General features: G+C 38.6%; 1 protein-coding gene across 1 annotated transcript in view; it reads left to right on the forward strand.

The window, feature by feature from the left end:
• LOC150081840 (RING-type E3 ubiquitin-protein ligase PPIL2) overlaps positions 1–26,370 on the forward strand; it is a 353,530-nt gene that overhangs the window by 33,432 nt on the left and 293,728 nt on the right. Inside the window, exon 4 of the mRNA XM_090379747.1 lies at positions 1,234–1,285. Within this exon, the coding sequence (XP_090235873.1) occupies positions 1,234–1,285 (52 nt within the window). The remainder of the gene's footprint in view (positions 1–1,233; positions 1,286–26,370) is intronic.

Consider the following 26,370-nt stretch of genomic DNA (forward strand, 5'->3'; position numbering starts at 1 on the left):
CGGTGTGCTCAACCCATTCAAGGCCTTATACACCTCAATGAGATCACCTCACAGGTGCCTAGTCTCCAGCCACTGCAATTTGCAGAACTTAATTGACATGATATACTGTACATGCTTATATAGCTTTAAAACAATTGCCAGTGTTTTGTTGCTTGAAAGATGTCAGTATTTTCACTGTTGGAAGATTCTGTATTTTCATCAAGACAGACAAGTTGCTTCTTTTTCAGTTCTTATAATTTGCCCTACCTTGTAGTAAATGGAAGGTTATTAAATAATTCACTTCACTGGCAGTTTCTATGGTATATATTCATCATCATACCCACTTCATTTTAACTGCCTTGTTCAGATTTGTATTTAATGATGACATTGTTCTTCATCTGTAAAAAAAAAAATAAAAAAATAACTGGCATCATTAAAAAATAACTTATGGGATAATGTGAGTTCATGCTTTTTATCTAGTTTTGATTAGCACTGTTAATGTCAGAATTTATTACAGAGTTTATTGAACTGTATATAGAAAATCTCTCTTCCTGGAAGTTAGAGGGAATATACAAATCAAAATTTAAAGACAAAAAAATAAAACCAAGCAGGTTCATGTGTCTGAAAACAGCCAAGCAGGCTGGGTTGATTATCCTTGCCACCTCCATATGATATCAACTACAGTGATATGATGTGATGCATAAATTCTTCTGAAAAAATATCTGCAAACTGACTGTTACATAAATTCTTATTTGCAATAATTTATGTAATGGTGAATTTGTAGCTTAATTTTTTATTGCAGCCAAGTTGTATGAATCACATCAGTGTGGTTGGATTATATAGACATGACCTGGATGAAATTTCCTCTTTGTTTTGTTTTTGTTATATTCATGTTACAACTTTATTTGTTACAGTTAAATATTAAATTTGTCAGTTTCATTTTGTAAAATTAGAGGAAATATAAAAACAAATTTTGGATTACCAAGTTGAATCAGTGGTATTCTGCTGCACACATTTAGAATTGTGTGTGTGTGTGCGTGTGCGTGCAGGCGCTAGTCAGGGCCACGAGACTAGTAGTAATGGTTGTACAGGAGTTACTTTTTATAGGTTTTAGAATTATTCATTTTTAAAGAAATTAATAAAAATGTTTATCTTTTGTATATTCAATGACATAATAAATAATTTTTAATGACATGCAATAATAATAATAATAATAATAAAAAATTATTTAATAACCAGAATATGAATTTTCAGAAATATTGTGCCGTTTTTGAAGAAATATGGAATTGATCCAGTTACTGGGAAGGTAGGAAGCTTTTTGAAATTTTTTAATGTCATTTATTTCAACATCTCTCTCTCATTTTCCTTCTATTTACATATGTACCATCATAATTTATAACTTTTTTTTGTGTTACTATGTTGTGACTTAATGAAGCCACAGGCTTTTGCTGCACTGGCAAGAAAAAAAAAAAAAAAACTCCAAGTAGATAAGAAAACACATTGTATGCTTCCCTCCTCACACAGTTAAGTATCCAATAAACCTTTGAATTTATTCAAACTGTCAGCCTCAACTACCTGCAAGGGCAACTTGTTCCAGCAATCAATGACTCTCTGGTTAAAAGAAACCTTCTTGCAGTCAATCTAAACCTTGAATCCCTGTAATTTGAATTCACGACACCTAGTTCTGGAGTTGCTTATAGCATAAGGTATAAGGTATGTTCGTGTCAGACGGCACCTGGGATTTCTCCCATCTCCGCGTGTGTTTCGCTGTATCGAGGACAGTACACTGTCAAGCCAGAGACTTGAAAGTGTGTGGATCGTGTCTGTGCAGTGTGATATGTTGTGCCCATTGTTTATCCGGCTTATTGGCCGCCAGGCCCCTAGTGGGGCCCGACGTTGCCCATACCCTGCCACGTGGAGGCTAGCCGGGTGTATCCAGTATCACAACAATTTGCCCTGGCAGGTCCTGCCACCTAGTTTCCTGGGATTTCAGTGGCTAGGGCCTATTTAAAAAAATAAATAAATAAAATTAAATAAAAGTTTATGCATTTGACATTAATGCTTAATGGGATTGCTGTTAGGAAATCGCTGGTTAGGGTTGAACACTAAAGAGATGTGTTAAAGGCCAAATAGGTCGGGCAAAATTTTGATGTTATTAAATTTAGACATGTAACGCTAGATAAAAGCTGATAGTGTTAGATATCTTAGAGATTTGCACAAAACCGGTAGAATTTAGACGTTGGTTATAATATGGCGGCATTGTTAAGGGGTGTACTCGGTCGATTTAGTGAGAGAGAGGGGGGGAGATTGAAGACTGGGGAGGAAACAGATGGAAGAATAGGGACGGATAGAGTAGGCATCCCCAAAGAGGTCAGTGGAGACGAGCCCCATCAGGCGAAATATGGGGGGTAGGCAGGGAGGAGAGGAGACAGAGATCCGTCTCCTCCATTCCCTGCCTGGGGATGGGGTTTTAAAGGGAACCAGGTTAGAGTACCCAGTTCGGATCGCCAATGGCATGTTGGCAGCAAAGCCGCAGAATGTCTTCGTCGGTGTCTTGTCCAAGGAGTGTTGAATCCGGTATGAAGATCCAGCTGCCCATCCTGCTCTGGGGGTGGGATATGTTAGCTGGCAGTGGGGAACCTACCAGGTGAAGGGGGGGAGACGCACACATTTACTTCATTCGTAATGTGCATTCTCACTCTACTTGCATTCTTTTTTTTTTTTTTTTTTATTTATTTATTATTATTTTTTTTTATTTTTTATTTATTTTTTATACTTTTTCTTATTTTATAATTTTTTATTTATTTATTTATTTATTTATTATTTTTTTTTTTATTTATTTTATTATTTTTTTTTATACTTTTTTCTTATTTTATAATTTTTATTATTTTTTTTTATACTTTTTTTTTATTTTATAATTTTTTTTTTTTTTTTTTTTTTTATTTCACTCAACTCATTCATCTTTTTCTCACACACCAGGAGGGGATGCAGTGATGAGTAGCGTAAATTTAAATACTAATTAAAACCAGGGTTAGTGTGTACTTAACTCAGCATTTGTGGTTTGTGTTCTTTTCTCTCACGCTTGCACTTTTATTCATTCTTCTAGCTCTCATCTCATTTATTCGACTCTTTCTTTCTGCACTGCACTCTCTGGGCACCGCAACTTACTGTTATTCTTCAGTTGTGGTGCAGGCCTAGCTACAAGGTTTTTTTTTTTTTGCAGGCCAGGGGAGAATGCAGTGATAGTGTTTATGTGGTTTGTAAATGTTTGTTGGTACAGTATATATAAAGTAATGTAAGTTATTTTTAACTTTGTATTCTTTCGGCCAATTACATTTGCTCTTCTGCTCACTCCCATTCACTTTCTCTGCATGCATTCCCATCCCCCTCCCCTACATTGGTTTGGGGCCCCAGGTTCCTACACATGGCATGGTAGTCATGGGGAGTTTTGTTATGTCAGGTTTCTGTCAGGGTGCAGAATACTGCTATCCTAACAGTTTTTAAGTCATCATCTGGGCGTGGTGGGAAACTTGGGCAATTTTACTATTGATTATTGTTTAATTGCTGGGGGGCTGAAATTGCTCTGCGCATTTCAAAAACTTTCTGTGTGAAAGATGTAAAAGCTTTATAATTTTGCTCTTCTATGATGAAGAGATGTTCTTCTCCCCTGGGAAGGGGACCAATCTGTGCTATTAGCTCTGTTCTGGGGATGTCATATATTATACATTCATAGAGAATGTGTGCCCAGTCTTCACTTTCGCCACAGGTGCAGTTTGGGTCATCGGTCAGGCCTAAGGAGGTTAGTTTCGCCTTTAGGGAGCCGTGCCCTGTCAATATAAATGTTGTAAAAAGTCCAGGGGCATACCACTTAGGTGGCTTTGGGCTAACCATTGACACCAGTGGCAGAAACTGTTTGGTGACCAGACCTCTGGTTTCCTGCTCCCACTTTGTTTGCCATAGCTCGTGGAGCTTTGTGGCTATTCTTTTTCTTTCATCATTGAAGGTATTGGTTGTATCAAGGGCTATCCCCAGAAATTCTGTGGGTATGCCCTTTTTAAATCTATAATATAAGCCTCTTTTGGCTACTTCCAGGTAAAGTGGGAGAGTTCCGGCCAGCAACTGTAGTGCAGGTGTGCTTACTGTGCGACATGCTCTGGTAATAGTGAGTAGTATTGTCCTTTGTATCGATTCTAATTTATTCCTATTTCTTACTATGGCCGAGCGGATGAACCACGCACTGGCTCCATAGGTGATAACAGGCAGGAAAATTGCACGGTATATGATTGCCAAGGTCTTTCTTTTGAGTCCCCAGTCTGCTCGACTGATCCTGGCAATCATACCTGCATAATTTCGCACTTTCTTCGCCAAGTAGATCAAATGAGGGTAAAAAGTTAATTTTGAATCAAAGACCACTTCAAGATATTTTAGTTCTGTTACCATTTTTATAGTGATTGTGTTAATTTTGATTTGTGGACGTCTTCTCATGTCCAAATTACCTTTTAGAAGTATTTGTTTGGTTTTTTCAGGCGATATTTTGAGCATGTGCATTTGTGCCCACTCCTGCAGCTGCAAGAGAGCGGCATTTGATCTTTGCTCTACAACCACTCGTGAGTTGCCTTTTACAAGGAAAATCATGTCATCTGCAAAGGCCAGGCTTTCCACGGGGCCCAGATCCAAGGCCAGAAATTCATCCAGAACAATGTTCCAAAAGAAAGGGCCAAGGATTGATCCCTGCGGGCATCCTTTATTCACAGGGCGTGTCAATTCCTGGAACCTTGTGCGTACTGAGACACTTCTGTCTGTAAGGTAGCTGTTTATTACCTTATAGAGGTTTTGTGGGGCATTTGCCTGGCGAAGTCTCCTAAGGACACTAGGCCACCACAGTGAGTCAAATGCCCCAGCAAAGTCAATGGAGATTGCCAGCATATATTTCTCCTCTGTGTTTTTAACTGTTGTCAGTAGGTGGTGCATGGCATCCTCCGTAGAATTGCCCTGCTTAAAACCATACTGATTGTTGGAATGCAAGCCTGCTTCTGTGTAATATTGAGCTAATCTGCTGTATATTAATCTTTCGTATATTTTCCCTAGTACAGGGAGTAGGGCTATTGGTCTATATGATTTGGGATCAGTAGGGAGTTTTTCAGGGTTTTTCAGGATTAACCTTAACACAGCTTGTTTCCATATTTTTGGGAATATACCTTCTGTCATACAGTTATTATATAGTGCTATTAATTTATCTGGTGCTATTTCTGCTAATTTTTTGATAATCTCAACCTCTAAGAGGTCAAAACCTGGGCATTTATTGTTTTTGGTTTTAGATAGTGCTGTTTCTAAGTCTTGTATAGTGAACAGAGGTTCAATATTGGCATTGTCATATTCAGTGTTTTCTTTTATAATGTCGAGCTGGGTGGGGGAATGATTTCCAGTTTCAGTCTGAATGATACTGTCTAGGATGTTATTTACAGAATCCACCCAACACAGGGTTGGGGTTCCATCTGGTTTGACAGTAGTTTCTAAGACATCTCCTCTTGGCAGCTTGTTAGTCACTATTCTGTAGACAACTCCTCAAGGGTTATTGTTTCCAGTAGTTCCCACCAAGTGCTTCCAGCATTCCTTTTTCTTATCTCTTATGAGGGCTGTATACTGATTCCTGAGAGTTTTATAAGAATCTCTCAGTGCATCCACCTCATTTTGTGACCAAGATGTTCTGGCTCTTTGAAAATGTCCCCGTGCCTGGTGTACCCTACTTCTGAGTATAGTCAGTTCGGGGCACCACCAGGGAACGGTCTGCTTCCTCGGTTTTTTCCGTGGGATAGACAGGGTTGCTGTTTTTATTAAAATGTTTGTCATAGTCAGTGCTTGCTCGTCCGGGCTACAGTTGCCTGATCTAGACCACTCATTTTCCTGTTTTTGCAGCTCAGCTGCTGTATGTTCTGCAAAAATCTGCCAGTTTGCCTTTTTAAGGTTATACCTTTTGATATCCAACAGAGAGTGTTGGGTTGTTTGTAATTGCCTGTTTAGTTTGAAGGAAATGGGTCTGTGATCTGATGTGGTCCAGGCTGGCTGGACACACCAGTCTGTGATTTTATAAGCTATTGAATTGGTGGCAAGAGTGATATCAATGTCACTCTCCCACATGGTACTGCTAAAAGTTGGGAGGTTATTTGGTTGGTTTAGCACTTGAAAGGGTGAGGTGGCTATATAGTCTGAAAGTATCTGGCCGTTGTGTGTGCCTGCTCTGTCTTCTGTACGGCTATGCCATAAGGCTGACCGGCAGTTGACATCAGCACACACTATGATATTTGCAGTAGGTAGCAAATTTGTGACTACTTGTAGGTATTCAATAGTTGGATTTATATCTTCACCTGGTCTGGAATATAGTGAAATAATGTAAAACTGTCCTATAGCACTGGTAATATGGGCACACACTCCCACTGGGGAGCAGAGGTGACCCACCTTTGTGACTGTAAGGTCAGTATTTTTAACTACTATTGCTGTGGAAGGGACACCTGAGGTGTATTCTATTATTTTATAGTCTCTTGGGTGTCCCTGAACTCTACCCATATGTGTGTAGGGCTCCTGGAGTACCAAGATATCTATATTATTTTCTTCCAATTTGAGTTTGATCTGATCTACAACGGCTCTTGCTCTTTGAGCATTCAATTGGACAAGATTTAGAGCCCTAGTCACATTTATGTTTTCAATCTGGTCCATAGTTGGTCGTAGATTGTATAAGTTTTGCCATTTTTTTATAACTGGGGCATTTATCATCCCTGATACTATGTGTATAGTCAGTCAGCCGTGCTGCCTTGCAGGTAGCACATTTTGGCTGCTGAGACTTATTTTTGCAATTTTTGTAATCGTGGCCAGTGACTGCACAGTGACCACAGACAGGTTCTTTCTGAGTGCAGTCTCTGGCAATGTGACCATATTTATGGCAGTTAAAGCAACTTTGGATAGGGAAATGTTCTCTAAATCTATGACTGGTCCAGCCAGCATAGATTCTCTGTTGTCCCTGCAATACCTTCCAAATTTTTGGTGTAATTTCTGCAATTATGTTGAGTTGTCCATTCCTTTTGTTTTTTGTTGCTCTTTTCAGCAGCAAATTCATCTATTGTCATTTCATTGTTAAAGTTTTTGAAGTAGATATCCATCATGAATTCTTTTTCTATTACTGACACAGGTACATCAAAGATTATAATATTAGGGTTTTTCCCTTTTGGTTTTTCAGGGAGCAAGCCCAGTTTTTCAATTTCAGGATGGTTTTCTATTTTTCTTAGATCTTCTTTGCTTGCTACCTCAATCAGGACTCCATTATTCCTGATTTTCCGCATGTTGTTTATCTTTATTTCTCTCAGATGAGGCCTCAACTTTGTTACCACTGTGTCCTTAACTGCCTCACTGGTTTTATGGGTAGAGTCACTTTTTGCTTTCAGAATAACAATGTTGCTTTCCTTGTTTATATTAGGTTGCTTAGTAGCTATTTGTTTTGCTTTAGTTATGTCCTGTTTGCTATTAGCCTTTGCACATTGGGCATAGGTTAGTGTGTTCATTGTTTTATAGTTGTTCTTCTCCTCAGTTGTAACCTCTAATTTTGACAAAGGTCGCGGGTTCGATTCCCGCCTCGGGCTTGGATCAAAGTACTGCAAAAACCTTGGGAGGTGCAATATGGCCACAGAAGCCGATGCGCCAACAACTACCAAATCAAAAAAAAAAAAAAAAAAATCTAATTTTGATTTTAACACTTGGTTCTCTGTGTTTAATTCAATCAGGCGCTGCTCAAGCAGTGACCAACAGTTCACTATCTGCAGCCTAATTGCAGAAGTAATCCTGTTGGTTTGCTTGTGCATATATTCTTCTAGATACACTCTGGTTTCCTTTGCCTGTTTGATAGGGTCAGTCAAATTTGTTAGGTAGTCTAGTTTTAGTTCTTCTTCTGTCTTTTGTTGCATCTCTGGAATTTCTATAGTTTCTTGATTTTTTCCTTTCCTGCCCTTCTTAATACTGAGGGGGCCAGGAGGCCAGCTATCCAGTTCGTTACCATTTTCCTCATTAACAGGGACTTTCTCCCTGAGCACTCTAGCTTCATTTTCAGAGGAGTCTTTTAGGTCATTGTCCAGAATTTTGTCATTATTTGATTTTTCAGCCATAATTTCTGCATTAAATTCACTTTTAGCAATTTTCTGACGTTTTAAGTAGTGGTTTGGGGTACTTATTTCCAGTGTAGGCCCACTAGAAATCAGAAATCGCGATTTTCAGGTTTTGGCGGGAAACGCCTGTAGACAAAGAAAACTATTTTATAAGCTAAGTATAAGTTAATTCTGTCAGGAGTATTATATTTTCCATACAAAATAACCTTATCACGAGCCGTTTCAAGTATAATATATTCAAATTTCTCGACTTTTGAGACGTATTCAAATCAGTGGCTATGCCAGTGGGCTCGCTACCGCTGAAGCTGTAGCGATCGCGCTGGACAAAATCACTCTCAAAAGAGCAAAAATAGGCAAATACAATCACAAAAACTATTCTTGCCCGACTTAATTTACTTACCTTCATCTGTGATACTCTTCAAACCTGAAAAATCCATGTTCTAATACTTGCCTAAATCGAAGATCGCGCAATATCGTCGTCCGCCGTTTACATCAAGTGGAGCTTTGTGCAGATGCGTCCGTACACTTCTGCGACCACAGCGGTACAGCAGTGAGAATTCCACTTTCATTTTACTAATTCCTCTCAGAGCCTTATAAACCTCAATCAGGTCACCTCTGAGGTCCCTGGTTGCCAAGCCCACATAACTGAAAATTTTCCTTGTACGGTCATCCTTTTGATGATCTCACCATGCGAGCTTGCCTATCTTTGGTCTCATTCAAGAAGCTCAGTCTTTTTTCAAATGAGATCTCCATACTTGAACATAGTACTCTAGATGTGGTCTTACAATTATCTTTTACAGCAGGACTATGACCTTCTATCTACAGAATAATGTTCAATAAATCATCGATACGACACCATGGGTTTTCCCAGCTGCCTGACTACACTGCTCAAAAAACTTCACATCTGCTGTTATTGTAACTCCCAGGTCCCTTTCCCCCTCCACTATTTTTAATTCAACCCCACCAAGTGTATAGTTTATTTGTGGGTTGTTATTTCCCAAGTGTAAGACCTTGCATTTACCAGCATTAAAACATAGCTGCCACTTCTCTGATCATCTTTGAAGTCTGTTCAAGTCATCCTGAAGGAGTGTTGCTTGGCATTGATCATCTGCCAATCTTTACATCATCTGCAAATTTTGACCTTCAATCCTTTCGTCGATGTCATGTATGAAAATGAGAAACAACAGTGGTCCAATAACTGATACTTGAGGGACCCCACTCCTGACATTAGCATTAGTAGAGGTACATGATGCAAGAAAGCAAGCTTATACAGCATCAGCCAAAAAAAAAAAAATTCCTATTTTACTGATCCATTCATTTTAAAATGTTTGTGTAGTTCTGCCTTAAATTTATTTAAGCTATCAACTTCTGCAGATGGAAGTTTGTTCCAGTAATCAACTACCTGATGGCTAAAGGCAAACTTCCACACATCTATTCTACAACTCTTTCCTCATTGGAATCTATGCCCCCTCAGGTTTGTAATCTGGGCAAGAGGAAGAATCCCCTCAGCATTAAGTCTGCTCAATCCATTCAAGGCTTTATACACCTCAATCAGATTGCCTCGCAGGTGCATACATACCATTGTAATTTATAACATAGTTTCCAAAATCTGCAGTTTGCAGAACTTAAGCCTTTCTTCATAAGAGCACCCCTTTGTTCCCTTCACCAGTCTTGTTGCTCTTCTATGTACTTGTTCTAGCAACTCGACATCCTTAATAAAATGAGGCTTCCAGAAACCTGTATGCAGTACTCAAGGTGTGGCTTGAGTACTGCACACATTCTCCACTACACTGAGTGTAACACCACATAGTTGGTACTTTTCTCTGGGGTTACTGCTACTCATATGCAGTACTTTGCATTTGTCAATGTTAAACTTTAATTGCCACTTATTAGCCCATCTACCCAACTTTTCCAGATCCTGTTGCAGCAGCATACTGTCATTACTGTTATTAGCAACCTTGTCAACCTTTGTATCTGCAAACTTTGACGTTAAGCTTGATATACCTTCATCAATATCATTGATAAATATACAAAACAACAATGGGCCCAACACCGAACCCTGAGGGACACCACTAATAACATTAGTCCATGTAAAGCAGTACCCATTGACCATCACTCTGTCTTCTCCCATTCTTTTATCCATTTTAGCAACTTGCCCTTAATGCCATACTGCTCCAATTTGTACAGTAGTCTTCCATGTGCAACAGTATGAAAAGCTTTCCTGAAATCCAAGTATATGATATCAGAATTATTTTTTGCATCCAGTTCCTTTGTGAATACATCTTAGTATCCTATCAAATTAGTGAGACAAGACTTCCCATTGACAAACCCATGCTGTGTCTGAATAATTGCTGCAGTCTTATCTCGATGATCCTGCAATGCTTCTTTAACCAGTGACTCCATTATTTTCCTTGGAACAGAAGTTAAACTAACAGGTCTGTAATTACTTGTGTCACCCTTTGATTCCCCTTTTTGAATTGGAGATACATTCCCACATCTCCAGTCTGTGGGAACTTCCCCTGAGTCCAAGGATGCTCTGATAATTATGGCTGAGGGTTTGCTTACTTCCTTTGCTGCCTCCTTTAATATAACTGGATAGACCCCATCCACCCCAGGTGCCTTTCTTATGTTTATCTTCAACAATTTCTCCTCCACTTTGCTTTCAGTTATTAAAAAATCATTTAACTCCCTGTTAGAGTTTGATAAACATCCCTCTCCTCCTTGAATAACTCCTCATGTATGAATGTAGATGCAAAACACTCATTTAGTTCAGCAGCTATCTGAGACTGATCATCTACAGTCAAACCATTGATATCAAGTGGACCATTCATCCCCTTCCTTTTAGAGTTTATGTAAGTAAAGAAGTCTTTGCTGTTTTTCTTTGCATCCTTTGCCAATGATTTTTCATAATCTGCCTTTGCTTGCTTATCCTCCTTTGTGACGTGATTACAGATTAGCTTGTATCTACCCTATGGTAGATACATATTAGCTTGTATCTACCCTATGGTAGATACATATTAGCTTGTATCTACCATAGGGTAGATTCAAGGGCGCTGGGATCGCAGAACAGTACGGACGATGGATTTTTGGCTGCTAAGTATTTTTAAATTTTTAACATATTCTTCGTTATTTACATTGTGTTTTACGGAGATATTAAATAGGTTTAGTAGCGTTTGTTAGCTTCTTATTTTGAATTTAACCAGCAATTTTTGGAAGTTATGACTCCCTGTGTTGGCGCCAATATTGTTCAACTAGCCCCCATATTGTAGTCGATAAGAAATAGCTTAATGTATATATATCTTGAACTAGTAGCGAAGGTACAAAGTAAAACTAGATAGCGCAATACGAAGCACTGTATTTGTTAGCTTATTATAGTATTATCAATTAATCAAAAATATTTGTAATCTTATTAATTTCATTGTTAATTAAATTGTATTTAAACAGAAATTATGACCCAGACTAGAACTGTGAAGCAAAGATCACAGACTAGCGAGAGTGCTATGGCGTCATGGGAGAAATGGAGGTGATTCTCCAATGTATCACAGTCTCAAAAAATGTGCAAAATGTAGAATGTTTGCCGAACTTTCTAAAACAGGACATGATCTAGCCTTTGTGTTTGCTAGGTGTCTGGAGTGTCAAGAAATTAGGTGCCAACTCAGCTTTCTGATGGGTGTCTATGAGAGCTTGAGGTGTAGGGTAATGGCCTCAAAGAAATTAATATGAGGGGCCCATCAGGCTTTCAGCTGCCCAGCTCAAAGACAGAGTTCACTCCTGTGCATCAGGCAACACAGAGGCAATCTCCAAGGCAGAATGTGCTGGTCCCAAAGGAACTAGTTATTGTTGGTGACTATTGTCAGAGAGACGGGGAATATACTATGTAAGAAGGATAGGTGGAACAGGACCAGGGTATGTCTGCCAGGGGAAAAAGTTGATGACATTGTAGAGCAGATATAATCTTTTCAGGGCACAAAAGGTGATATTGTTGTACACGTTGGAACTAATGACATTAAGAGTAAGAGATCTGCAGATTTACTCAACAAGTACAGGTCAGTGTTGAAAAAAAGTCGCGAGTTAGGGTTGAATGTGAAAGTGTCTGCAATTCTGCCCAGACACGATAGGAGGGAGTATATGATGAGTGCCTTGTCAATCAATTTGGCCCTGGAGAGATTGTGCAAGGCCCAAGGGGTACAATTTTTTTCAGTCTGATCTGTGCTTGTTGACAGGAGAGACTGCTTCTACAGGGATGGGATACATTTAAATAGAAAGGGTGCCAGAATATTTGCTGATGCTATTGAGGCAGTGTTAGATGTCAGAAAACTGCTAGCATGGGGGGATACACAGACTATAAAAGGTTAACAGTGGCCGCAGGCAGAGGCAAAAGTGATTCTTGCACTGCTTCTATTAGATTGGGTAGCAGACTGGAAAGCAAGGTAATGGAGATTTCCAGGACTGCTGGGAGTCATAGTGGAACAAGTAAATACATGGGATGTGTTAGGTGGCTAGGAGCAGGAATAGGTGCATGTATACTTGCATGTACAGCAATGCTAGGAGTACAGTTAATAAAGCTTGAAGTGCTAGTCAAGATATCAAAGGCAGATATTGTTGGAATATCAGAGACATGGTGTAAAATAGATATAGGTAGTGTAAAGTTGGAATTTGGGGAGTACAATGTGTATTGGAAGGGAGAAGAGGGTAATGCTGTTAGTTAAGAAATACATAAAATCTAAGGAAGTGCATCCAGTTGATGCTGGTGGACAATGCAGTAGTGAGTCTGTTTGGTGTGAAATAAGCACTGGGAAAGGAAAAATGAGAGTAGGTGTGTGTTATAGACCTAATGAATCTGATGAGTATAATGAGCAGTTGTGCAGAGAAATAGAGTGGGCCAGTAAATCAGAATGTCTTATAATAGGAGATTTTAACTTTCCAGATATTGACTGGAACTTGTGGGTTGGTCACTTGCACACTAGCAAAACTTTTGTGGTTTTATTGGATGACTATTTTCTACAGCAACCTGTTCGAGAGGCAACCAGAGGGAGTAATACCCTTGATCTGATTATCAGTAGTGATTCTTCATGCATTAAGAATCTGCAGATAAAGGAACCACTGGGTGACAGTGATCACAATGTATTGATGTGGGAATTATTTAAAGGATGTAACTGCCATCAAGGCTAAAAGGGAGGGCTTTTGCTTTCGTAAAGGTGACTACAGAGGTTTCAGACAGTTTTTAAATTCTGTTCAGTGGGATCAACTGATGATGTTACCAACAGTGAATTCTAAATGGGAAGCCTTCAGGGACTTAATTTTGGAGGCTACTAAGCTTTTCATTCCAACTAAGAAATACTGTTCAAAGTTTAGGCCTAAATGGATGTCAGATGAATTAATGAGGCTAGTGGCAGAGAAGAAGAATATATGGGATGCATATAAAGTATCAGGCAAAACTAGTCTGTAATCAAGTCACGAAGGCAGGCAGATTATGAGAAATCATTGTCAAAGGATGCAAAGAAAAACAGCAAGGAATTCTAGAAGGAAAGGGATGAACCAGATTGGACCACTTAACATAGATGGGTTGACTATTGATGATCATGCTCAGGTAGCTGATAAACTGAATGAGTATTTTGCATCTACATTCACACATGAGGAGTTATTCAATGAGGGGAGTGCCAGAAGTTTATCAAACACTAACAGGGAGCTAAGTGATTTTGTAATAACTGAGAGCAAAGTGGAGGAAAAATGGTTGAAATTAAACATAAGGAAGGCACCTGGGGTGGATGTAAGCAGGCCCTTGGCCATAATTATGAGAGCTTCCTTGGACTCAGGGGAGGTCCCCATGGACTGGAGGTGTGCAAATGTATCACCAATTCACAAAGGAGGTTCAAAAGGTGACAAGTAATTACAGACCTGTTAGTTTAACTTGTGTTCCAGGGAAAATATGGAATTACTGGTTAAAGAAGCATTGCAGGATCATCTAGATAAGCCTGCAGTAATAGTTAAGACACAGCATGGGTTTGTCAAAGGGAGGTCTTTTCTGACCAATTTGATTGGTTACTCTGATGTGGTCACAAAAGAACTGAATGCCAAAAATAATTTTGATATCATATACTTGGATTTCAGGAAAGCTTTTGATACTGTTGCACATGGAAGACTCCTGTACAAATTGGAGAGGTATGGCATCGAGAGTAAGCTGCTACAATGGTTAAAGGGGTGGTTGAGTGGGAGACAACAGAGAATGGTAATCAATGGACACTGCTCCTCATGGACAAATGTTATTAGTGGAGTTCCCCATGGTTTGGTGTTGGGTCCATTGTTGTTTTGCATATTTATCAATGATATTGATGAAAGTATATCAGATTTAATGTTGAAGTTTGCAGATGATACAAAGGTCAGCAGGGTTGTTAACGACAGTAATGACAGTATGCTACTCCAACTGGATCTAGATAAGTTGGGAAAATGGGCTGAGAAGTGGCAATTGGAGTTTAACATTGACAAATGTGAAGTACTGCATATGGGTAGCAATAACCGAAGAGAAATGTAACAACTGGTTGGTACTACACTCAGGGAAGCAGAAAGTGAAAAAGACCTGGGGGTAATCGTGCAGCCAAATACGAAGTTTGTTGAACAGTGCAGATGGGCTACCAGGGCAGGTCATGGAGTCATGTCAATGATATATAGGAATTTTGCTAGCAGGAACAGGGAGGTGATAATTCCATTATACAAGGCAATGGTCAGGCCATACCTTGAGCACTGTATACAGGTCTGGAGGCCTCATTTTAAGAAAGATATAGAGATGTTGGAACGAGTACAGAGAAGGGCTACAAGATTAATGAATGGAATGAAGGATTGCTCTTATGAAGAAAGGCTTAAGTTTTGCAGATTACTGTGTGGAGACCTGGCACCTGCAAGGTGATTTGATTGAGGTGTATGAAGCCTTGAGTGGTTTGAGCATGCTCAATGCTGATGGGATTCTTCCTCTTGCTCAGAATAATCACCTGAGAGGGCATAAATTCAAATTTAGGAAAGACAGTTGTAGAATAGATGTGCGGAAGTTTGCATTTAGCCAGCGGGTAGTTGATTGGTGGAACAGACTTCCATCTTTTGTTGTGGAAGTTGATAGTCTAAATAAATAAATTTAAGGCTCAGCTGGACAGGTATTTGGAACGAACAGAGGGATGAAATGGGAGCGGGTTTTTTTTTTTTTTTTGGCTGATGCTGCATAAGCTTGCTTTCTTGCTTCGTATTCCTCAACTAATGCTAATAGGCATCTGTGTTGCCTGATAATTTATGTGCATCCCATGCATTTTTCTTCTCTGCCGTGAGTCTCATTACTTCATCTGACATCCATTTGGGCCTGAACCTAGAGCAGTATTTCTTAGTTGGAACAAAAAGCCTACTAGCTTCCAAGATTTCTGTTGGTAACATCATCAGTTGGTCCCACTGTATAGAACCTAAAAAATGTCTGAGACCACTGTAGTTGTTTTTATGAAAACAAAAACTCTTCCGTTTATCCCTGATGGTATTGATATCTTTATTTTTCCTGATGGTATTGATATCTTTAAGTAATTCCCACATCAGTACACTGTGATGACTACTACCTAGTGGTTCTTTTAATCTGTAAATTCTTAATGCATGAATAATCACTGCTGATAATCAGATCAAGAGTGTTACTCCCTCTTTATGCCTCTCTGACATGCTGCTGTAGAAAACAATCATCTAATAAGTCCACAAAAGCCTTGCTAGTGTGATGACTAATCCACAAGTTCCAATCTATATATATTTCGGAAGTTAAAGTCCCCCCATTAAAAGACATTTTGATTTACTGGCCCACTCTATTTCTCTGTATAATTGTTCATTGTACTCATCAGAATCATTTGGCCTATAACAAACTCCTACACTCATTTTTGCTTACCCAGTGCTTATGTCACACCAAACTGACTCAAATTGCACTGTCCATCTATGTCAACTGGATGCACTTCCTTAGATTTTTTTTTTTTTTTTTAACTAACAGCATAACCCTCCTCCCTTTTCTATCCTGTCTATCCTTTCTGTACACATTGTATTCCCTAAATTTCAATTCTGCATCCCTTATATCTGAGTTGCAGCAGGTCTGTGATATCTCAACAATATCTGCCTTGGATATCTTAACCAGCACTTCAAAGTCATCAAATTTGTTTACTATACTCCTAGCATTGGTGTAAATGCAAGTATACATGCACCTGTTCTTGCTCTTAGTTACTCTAACACAACCCATGTATTTACTTGTTTCATGACCCTTAGCAGTTCCTGAAATCCCCAGCAACTGGCTTTCTGGGCTGCTGCTCATTCCAATAGAAGCAGTGCAAGAATCATTTCCACCTCTGCCTGTGGCTACTGTTAGCCTATAATCTGTGAACCCCTCCCCCGAAGCTAGCAGTTTTCCGACCCACCTAACATTGCTTCTATAGCATCAGCAAATATTCTTCCACACTTTCTATTTAAGTGTATCCCATCTCTGTAGAATCAGTCTTTCCTGTTAACAAGCACAGACCAAGCTGAGAAAAATTCTACCCCACGAGCCCTGCATAATTTCTCCTGGGCCAAATTGATTGACAAGCCTCTCATCCTATACTCCCTCCTATCGTGTCTGAGCAGGATTTCAGACACTTTCAAATTTAACCCTAACTCGTGACTTTTTTTTCAGCATTGTCCTGTACTTGCTTAGTAAATCCACAGATCTTTTACATTTAATGTTATTAGTGCCAACATATACAACGATATCACCTTTTGTGCCCTTAAAAGATGATATCTGCTCTACAACATCATCAACTTTTGTCCCTGGCAGACATATCCTGGTCCTATTCCACCTAACGTTATACCAGTCTGAACAATATCCATTAATCACAACCCTCTGCGTTGATAACAGCTGCAGAACTTTCTTTCTCTGCCAGTAAAGGAAATGAAAATCTCTGTGACTGGCTGAATTTTTTTTGTTTTGCTTCCCAACTAAATTCTTCAAGTAACTGCAACAAATTTTCTCACCACAAATGAAAACAGAACTGATACATATAAATGGGTTATAAAATGAATTATTCATGGCAAGCAACAAAGTCCAGGTCTTGTTGGCTTTCATATTTCAATATTCTACCTGTGTCTATTGCTTTGTTTCTACATGAAACAAAATGTTGTTGTGAAAATGGCAAATGAACCTCAAAACCATAAATTTAACAAAACTGCTTGCTTTGGAGTGACTGAAGTAGATGCTTTACCATGTCTGGTCATTGTTTAATCCACTCTCTGAACACCACAGGATAAATGCTAATTACAGGAAAGGTTCCTCCCAATACATCAGTCAGTTTTAGAATGTCATTGACAGATGTGAGGATCCTAAATTGCAGATCCGCAATTTAGATGTGTCTCTGGTTAGCATAGTAATAACTGATTCATAGTCCTTGTAGTTTTTCATTTCAAATAAACAAAAAAAAAAAAACACTCCAAATACAGCACGAAAAGTTTTAACACGACAACACTGGCCATAGCTAGACTTATGTAACAAATTTGTGTATTGTAAAATAAAACATATAACCCTCCAACAACACACACACACACACACACACACACACACACACACACACACACACACACACACACACACAATGTAAAATAAATTAACCAACACTAGAATAAAATCAGACTGATGTATATTTATATTTGACACTGGTTTTACTGACTATTCACAACTATCTTTTATTTACTAATATTTCTGTAAGCAGGGCATCAGTCTAAACAATACTTGGGCCGACCAGTCACCAGAGTGATAAGAATATGTTACATTTAATTAAAAAAAATTGCTTGTTTTTTAATGAAATTTGTTAATTGTCTTGAGAAATGAATCTGCCTTCCAAATTTCATGTGTCCTAATGCAGCTGCATTGGCATAGTTACGCCACTGATTATATTATATTCTATTAGTAGAATTGCATTCAAGCTTTTACTTGTTTTGTTGCTGATTTTTGTGAACAATTGATATACTGTCCTTCCTGTATAATGACTGTTTTTCTCATTCCCCTGTGGGGTTTTTATATAGAGCTTCAACTGTATAATGTGAAATGTCTTACCCTTGAACACTGTTACAATGCTTTTGATCAAATTCATCATTTCACAAAAAAAGTGCTAGTGAGCGTAAAATATTTTTTGCATGAAATTATAATGCATTTTCATTCATAATATCAGTTCTTGCAAATTCAGTATTAAAAATTATGAACAGAAATGTTAGTTATCATTTTTTTATGATTTAAGAACATTTAACATTTTTTTATTATAAAAATAAAAGTAATTATTTGAACTTCATTTTGTTTTACTGGGTTAAAAATATGACATTAGCCAAAATTTACTGATTTTAGCATAAAATATCAATAAATTACAGCCATTAGAATTTCATAAACAAGAGACAAAATGACTACTATCATTGACAAAAAAGAAAAGAACACAAGCAGACCTTAGAAAGCCTTGCCTTTTCAGTTCAAACTCTGTAAGAGGTGACAATCATTCTTGCAGATGAACAAATAACTTTCACATGTAATATTGTAATTCAGTTCAACCTTATTCATGGTAAGATTGTTTATTTATAAATTACTTCAGTATCATATATATTATGATATAATATATTATTTACTTATAAATAATTTGTTCAGGGGCTGTGGATAACAAGAGTGGTGAAAGAAGAAACCCGGAAATTACGCTTCAGTGCAATTGAATGTGTGGCGCCTCCGTAGTCAAGTGGGCAGGAGCAGCAGTGCGTAGCACACACACTTCTTGATTAGACTGGGGTTCAAGCCCATGACCACCAAATATGGAGGATGTGGAAAGGTCAGGGAATGACCACCGCATATCCCTGGGAGCAATATGGCCTTAGTTGCTAATGCTCCTAAAAAACCAAATAACATAACAACAGCAATTGAATGTGGAATAGACCCACAGTTTTAGTGAAAGGAACCAATTAGCTGAAGTACAGTTAGTAGTGAGATAAATAGAAGAAAGGGCATCACTGCAAAGGAATGTATAGAAACAAGCAATTAGAACAGGAGAATTTTTCCGGCATGTGTGATAAAAAATTTTCCCATGAAATTTTGTGATTATGTCAAATGCATATCAAGGAAATATTAAAATATTTTGTAACAATGAAAATTTCAAAAATCAGTCCGTTATTTGTATTGTTACAAAACTAACTTTGAAATATTCAGTATAAATTCCAGAAAACCATCTGTTATTCGTAATGATTGCTTTTTTTTTTTTTTTTTCTTCTTTTGCACACAAGGTAAAATGACTGTGAAGTTTTTTTGATACCAGGTTTCATAGTTTATAACACAGCTATGAATAGAAATTTTGTTAGAAGAAAAAATATATATCCAGAAAGCACGCTATACTGATGTTGTTTCCTACGAACAATTACAATAATGCAAACTTTTTTTTTTTATCAGATATGCATTGTACTATTATGAGTTTTACACCAGTTTTCTCATTTCCAGTGTGGCTTCCAATAGATGAATTTCCTTGAATTTTTGTTTGTAGATGCAATACACGTGCAAATGAAGTAAGGTCTTTTTGCTTTTTAAAAACAGTTTGTTATTGCAATTCTTTGGTTGTGTTTTCTTTCTTTCATTGCAATTCTTTCACACAACTGCAGAGTATTGCACAGCGACTGCCTTTATGATGATGCGTAATGTGTAAATGTCATTTGCTACGATATGCATGCAGAGCAGATGGGAGAAAGTGAATGAATTGAATAGTGCGTCTTATTAGCATAGGCAATGTGTGCTTGTTTTTTTTCGGGAATAATTAGAGTATGCATATTTTATCGTATATTTTTGTTGTTTGTGTGACAATTAATGGAAATTCTGAAATTCGAAGCAGGGGAAATCAAAGAAAACAGTTTTGGCAGCAGCAATTGCGAGTTTCAGCTCTGTGAATAGAGTAGAAATTATAAATTTAATTAGTTGTAATTTGAACAGGGTTAAAAAAAAAAAATACACCATAGAGCAGAAAAATATGTCATGTGAAAGTTACACAATGATGACAAGTACTGAAGTCTATAATGGCTAACAAGTTGATCTGCAATAGTACCACAGAAAAAATTATTCTGGAATAGTCTGAATATGAGAAATTGTTGGCTAAGAGTTATGAACTCTTACAGGTACAAAGTTTTTTTTTTTGTGTTTGTGAATACAAAGGTAGGCCTGATGTAACCGAGTGATCAGGAGTGCGAGTGCAGTGGTACACGCTGTTTGAGTGGACCGGGGTTCAAGTCTGTGACTGCTAAATACGATTGACATTTGTATTGATTAATTGATTTATTGTAAGCTCCACTGACCTGGTGGTCGTGCCGAAGTATAAATAAGAACATTTTTTTTAAAAAAAAATGAATCAGATCAGATCCTTGTGTTACAGATGTAGAAATGTCTTAGATAATCCAGCTGAAGTTGCTGATGGATGGATTCTTTGCATTGATTTTTACATACACGAATCCGTTCATGAGGGCAGACTGTGCAGGTGATCATCATTCCCTGTTTCAGTATGAAATTAGTGTATTGAAATTACAAAGGTTTTTTACTACAAAAACTTTCAAGTCTAATAGCAAGTAAGACTTCTGGAGTTGATGGCATACCCAGTAATTTTGAGCAAGTGGCGAGGGAGTGCTTTGAAATTTCAATTTTGAGATCATCATTGGATTGGGAGAGATTTCTTCTAAGTTGAGGAAGAGCCAATTATTGTCTATACATAAAGGTAGTTCTAAAAGAGACTACCAACCAGTCAGTCTGACTTCAGTGGAAGAGAAAATTCTGTATAAGCCAGAATGTCTTGGGAAAGATACTAAGGTGAATTGCAAGGTGACTGCTGGAGACAAAGGGTTGTCACTAATCGGTGCTTTTCAGATTAGCCTAACAGTAGCAGTGGAGTTCTCCAAGGATTGCTTCTGGAATCAGCATTTCTGATTTTCATAAATGACTTTGATGAAGGGATAACAAACATGATGTCAAAATTTGTAGACAATATGAACATTGGGAGAGGAGAGGAGAAAGGGATATGGGAGTTTAGAATATGGTTGGACATAAAGTTCTTTGATTTTGGTTTCATTTTTTTTTTTTTTGGCACATCAGCATCATAAGCTATAAAGCTCCAAGTTCTTTAAGCAGTGTTGACAGGTGGCAAGGAAGGCTTGTTGAAGGCTTGATCACAGGTAAAAAAGACATTGGGCTTCTTAAAATGGGTCCAATAACAGGCAATGATTTCCTTTAAATTATTGTTGAGATCTGCAAAACTGCATGTGTGTGAGGAAAGACTTTGTATATGTGGGCAACAGAGCTTTAGCAACCATAGGGGAACCTGATTGAGGTTTGAACCTCTGAGAGGGGATGGTAAAATATATGAAAATGAAATATTTGCTATTATTAATGATTTTAGAAGGAGCAATAAATTCAAATTACAGGGAAAGAGGCTTAGACCTGCTTGAAGGAAGTTTTCTTTTAACCAGCATGTTTTTGATTATTGGAATAAGTTGCCTCTGTTGTTAGTTAAGGCTTGAGGGTCCTCACATCACCAGCAAAGCCTCTTGCTCTCCCTCCATCCCACTTTCCAATGCTCCCAGCCTGCAGTTGCTAGAGCAACATGCCATAACCTAGAGTTGTTGGTGGGGGGATGAGTTGGTACACAACTAGGTGCTGAGGTCTTGAATTGCTTGATTGCATGAATGGGTTACTGATAATGATTATTTCAAACCCTGGGATTTTGGCAGTGGCTGGAAATCTGCTGAGTAATTGTTGTCAAAAGGCTTTTTCTTTTTGTAGTATTCAAACTTCCTCATTAAAACTGTTTGATTTCTTTATCTCCTTGCATTAAAACACAAAGGCATATTCTGTGGTTTTTATCATGTCCTGCTACAGTCCACATATAGCGGAAACTGTATGGATATGATTTGTACGTAGGGGAACTGCCCTTAACAAAAATGGATTTATACAAATGAATGCAGTGGCAGAAAAATTCTTCTACTTTGGCTGTCATTATTTTATAACTTGCTTGTCAGTTAAAAATTTCATCCATATAACCAGATGAATGCAAATAATAACTTCATCAGAAATTTGAAGCAGAAAGGTATCAAAATCTAATAAATTTTGAACAATAAAAGAGTACTTAGTAGATAGCTAAAATTCTGGGCACAGTAGTTGACATATTCACAGAGGAATTATTGTAATTAAATAACATAGGAAAAATTTTGCATAAAAAAATTTAGTTCATAAAAGCAAGCAACCTGTTCAAAATCCAGCAACATTAGGACATAAATATGATGAAAAATAAAAGGAGGGAATTTTATAAAAATGTTTATATTCAAAATTGAAATTCAAATCAAATAGAATAACACAATTTTAAATGATAATCTTCAATTACTGTTTTAAACATTAATAAATACAAATTTAATTGGATGCAGCCAACCCTCCCCAATCATGTTGTTTTTTTTTTTTTTTTTTTCAGCACTATTGGGGAGAGAAAGTCAGAATCTTCTGTCAAAGGCGAGTTGCATTGCCATTTCATAGTGCCATTCTTTATCTCTTTAGATTTTCAAATATCAGAATTTCTAAATATGATAAGATTATTAAGGCAGCTTCTGCCTTCACATAATTTAACTTTTGTCTTTTTTACATTCTTCTTTAGCTATAGGTTTCACCCATTTCACCTATAGATTTTTGATTGTTAAACTGCTCATCACCACATATGTAGTCTTATATTGTATTCACATCTTTACTTTCTACAAATTGCCCTTTTTGTCACTATTGTGCAACACATTTTGATGCTCTTCATCTTTGAGTTCATCTAAATCAATAATAATAATAAGAAAAATAATAATAAAATTAATAAATAAATAAACATTGTGAAAGTTACTCCGATGGACCTACCTGCCCCAAGGTCAGAGTGGCGGCTAAGGCTACTCCGACCTTGCGGCTAAGATTGTTACGCCATCTGGTGTCACTACCACTGGACATAAGCTAAACAGGTCCACCTTCATAGCTGGATGATTTCGCAGAGAAATATTAATCATACTGCATAGAGTGTGGTGCTGAATAAAGTCACTCGCGTTCAGGCAGAGGGGTCGGTTAGAAAAATCAGAGACGGTCTCCTGAGAAAGACAGTGGAGCAAGTGGCATTGTCCCCCGTATGACTACCACAAGAGAAGGGCAACAAGACCATCCAGCCCCACCAACTGGAAGTGCTTCCTGTGCAGCTGAGCTAGTGACCAACTAGGAAGGAAACACATGAAGTGGAGCATCAAAATGAATATGCACATCATGCAAGCATATTACTATTGTTATTTATTTGGGTTTTTTTTTTTTTTTTTAAGGGGCATTAGCAACTAAGGCCATATTGCTCCGGGGATATGTGGTGGTCATTTCCTGACTTTTCCGCATCCTCCGTATTTGGTGGTCACAGGCTCGAACCCCAGTCTGATCAAGAAGAGTGTGCTACGCACTATTGCTCCTGGCTACTGAGGTGCCAAAGCATATTACGAAATAATGAAGCTGGAGACTGATATGACAACGTACAGGGTGAGACTACATACCAAGTGACTGGAACAATTCCTGGATATTCAAGTCACGGAACAGTGAAGGACCATCGTCATGAAGAACCTGATAGCTCCTGCAACCTTGGAAAAAAATCAAGCAGGATGTGAGCGATCAACTACAAAGGATAAAGAATATGGTCAATACGGAACCAGAGGAGGAAGAACATATCACCGCCGAACCAGAGGAGGAAGAAATACAACCCACAGCAATTGAAGTGGAAAGAGATGAGGTCATGATATCCAGAATAGAGGATGAGGGGAAGAAGGCCCAAACAGAATTCGAAGGAATGGACTCCACAAAGACCCATGTGATGCCGAAGAAGAGGCCGAATAGAACCTTGTGGAGAGTGACAGACCACTTCAATCAGCAAATAATACCACATTACCTCGGCAACACTGGAGGCCATCCACACAGTCGTGTATTGTGCTGCCATAGCAGCCACTAGGATTAATGGAAAAGAAACGACAGACCAGCAGCAGCAGCAGAAGAACCGAAAACAGAAGGAACCACCAGCTTGGGAAAGAAGACTTCAGTAGAAGATACAAGAATTAAGAGTCAAGATAGGCCAATTGACCCAGTACTAACAGGATAACAGGAGTAAGAAATTGATTGGAAAAGTGAAGAGCATTCTCAAGAGAGACAGCATCCACAGCAATCATGAGACAAAAAATCAGAGAATAGGAGAGTACTTGGACACACTGAAACAGAACCTCCTCGCACTCAGCAAGAGACGTCGCTGATATGAAGAGAGCTCCCAGAGGAAAATAAACAACCGAATCTTCGATGAGGACCAAAAAGGCTTCTACAAGAGTCTCAGAGAAGACAGGAAAGAAGGGAACAGACCACCCAAGCAGAAGATGATTGAGGAGTTCTGGGGCAACATATGGAGCAGGACATAAGACATAACAGCCAAGCCTCCTGGATAGAACACATGAAAACCAAGGATGTACAAGAGTTGTGATCATTGCTGAATTTTTTTGTGTTGCTGGAGTTGCTTCTCAGTTCCTGAGTAGAGCTCAATGTCATCCATGTACATCAGGTGGGTGAGAGTGTACAGGTTCTTCCTTCCTTCTTTGAGGTTATATCCGTACTCTCACAACTGGTGAACTCCAGGAATAAATGATGTCCACAACTACAGGAAGCTTACTTGCACACACACAAGCACCTGGCAGAGCAGTTCACCCGAATGATAAGGCACCCAGAGACAATCCTGAAGTTCTTCACTCAAGGAATCACATATCTGAAGCCTAAAGATGACGATAGAAGAAACCCGGCAACATACAGGCCAATCACCTGCCTCCCAACAATATACAAGATCCTGACCCGCTGCATAACTAGGAAGATATCAGACCACTTGGAGAGCCATAACATAACATAATGGCCGAACAGTGGAAAAAATGCAAGCGGCTGAGCAAAGGATGCAAGGAGAAATTAACCATAGATGCCGTGGTTATAGAGCAAGCCTAGAAGAAGCGCCGCAACATACATCGATTACCGCAAGGCCTTTGACTCCGTGCCTCATAGTTGGCTAATAGAGGCACTGAACATCTACAAAGTCAATCCGGTAGTGACAAACTTCCTAGGAGAAACAGTGGCGAAATGGAGTACCACCATTAAGGTTGAGAACATCACAACCAGTCCAATCCCCATCAGGAGAGAAATCTTTCAGGGAGATGCTCTGTCTACTCTGATTACTCTGTCTACTATGATTTTGTCTAGCACTTAACCTGCTATCCACCATGCTCAACAGCAGCAAGTACGGATATAACCTCAAAGAAGGAAGGAAGAACCTGTACACTCTCACCCACCTGCTGATGTACATGGATGACATTGAGCTCTACTCAGGAACTGAGAAGCAACTCCAGCAACACAAAAAATTCAGCAATGATATTAGGATGGAATTTGGTCTAGAGAAATGCAAGACCCACAGATTGCGCCAGGCAATATTAGTCAACCAAAACTACTAGCTGCAGACTGGTAAAGAGATCGAAGCCATGGCAGAGGGAGAGGCCTACAAATACTTGGGGATGATGCAGACTCAGCAGTTACAGCACAAGGAAATTAAGGCTTGCCTGACTGAAAAATACCATCAGAGACTCAGAAGCCTGCTGAAAGCAAAGCTGAACGGAGAGAACACAGTTAAAGCCATAAACACCTATGCAGTCCCAGCTAACATACTCCTTCGGGGTCATAGATTGGACTAACACCGAGCTGGAGGATATCATGAGAAAGACAAGGACAATGATGACCAAGAGCTGCCAACCACCTGAAGTCAGCCATGGAGAGACTGACAGTTGCTTGGAAAGAATGAGAAAGGGGCATGATAGACCTCATCAAGCAACAGAAAACAACAATTGCTAACCTGAAGGATTACGTCCACAGCAGCACTCCACAAGACTATAAGGAAGATAGACAAGCGGTATATCCACTCAACCTAAACGAGGCATACCCTCCCAACCAGGAGGCATAGATGAAGCTAGAAAGATGGACAGAGAAGACACTACATGGCAGGCACTACAATGATCTCATTCAAAATCATTGTAGATCTCATTCATAAAATTTCTAAGATTCATAAGATTCAAGATCTCATTCATAAAATTTCTTCCAATGCATGGCTCACGAGCAGGATGCTCTTCCCCAAGACTGAAGGATTCATGC

The sequence above is a fragment of the Mastigoproctus giganteus genome, chromosome 8, assembly GCF_048544385.1.
Source record: "Mastigoproctus giganteus isolate SK-2022 chromosome 8, ASM4854438v1, whole genome shotgun sequence".
In the NCBI taxonomy this organism is placed as follows: Eukaryota; Metazoa; Arthropoda; class Arachnida; order Uropygi; family Thelyphonidae; genus Mastigoproctus; species Mastigoproctus giganteus.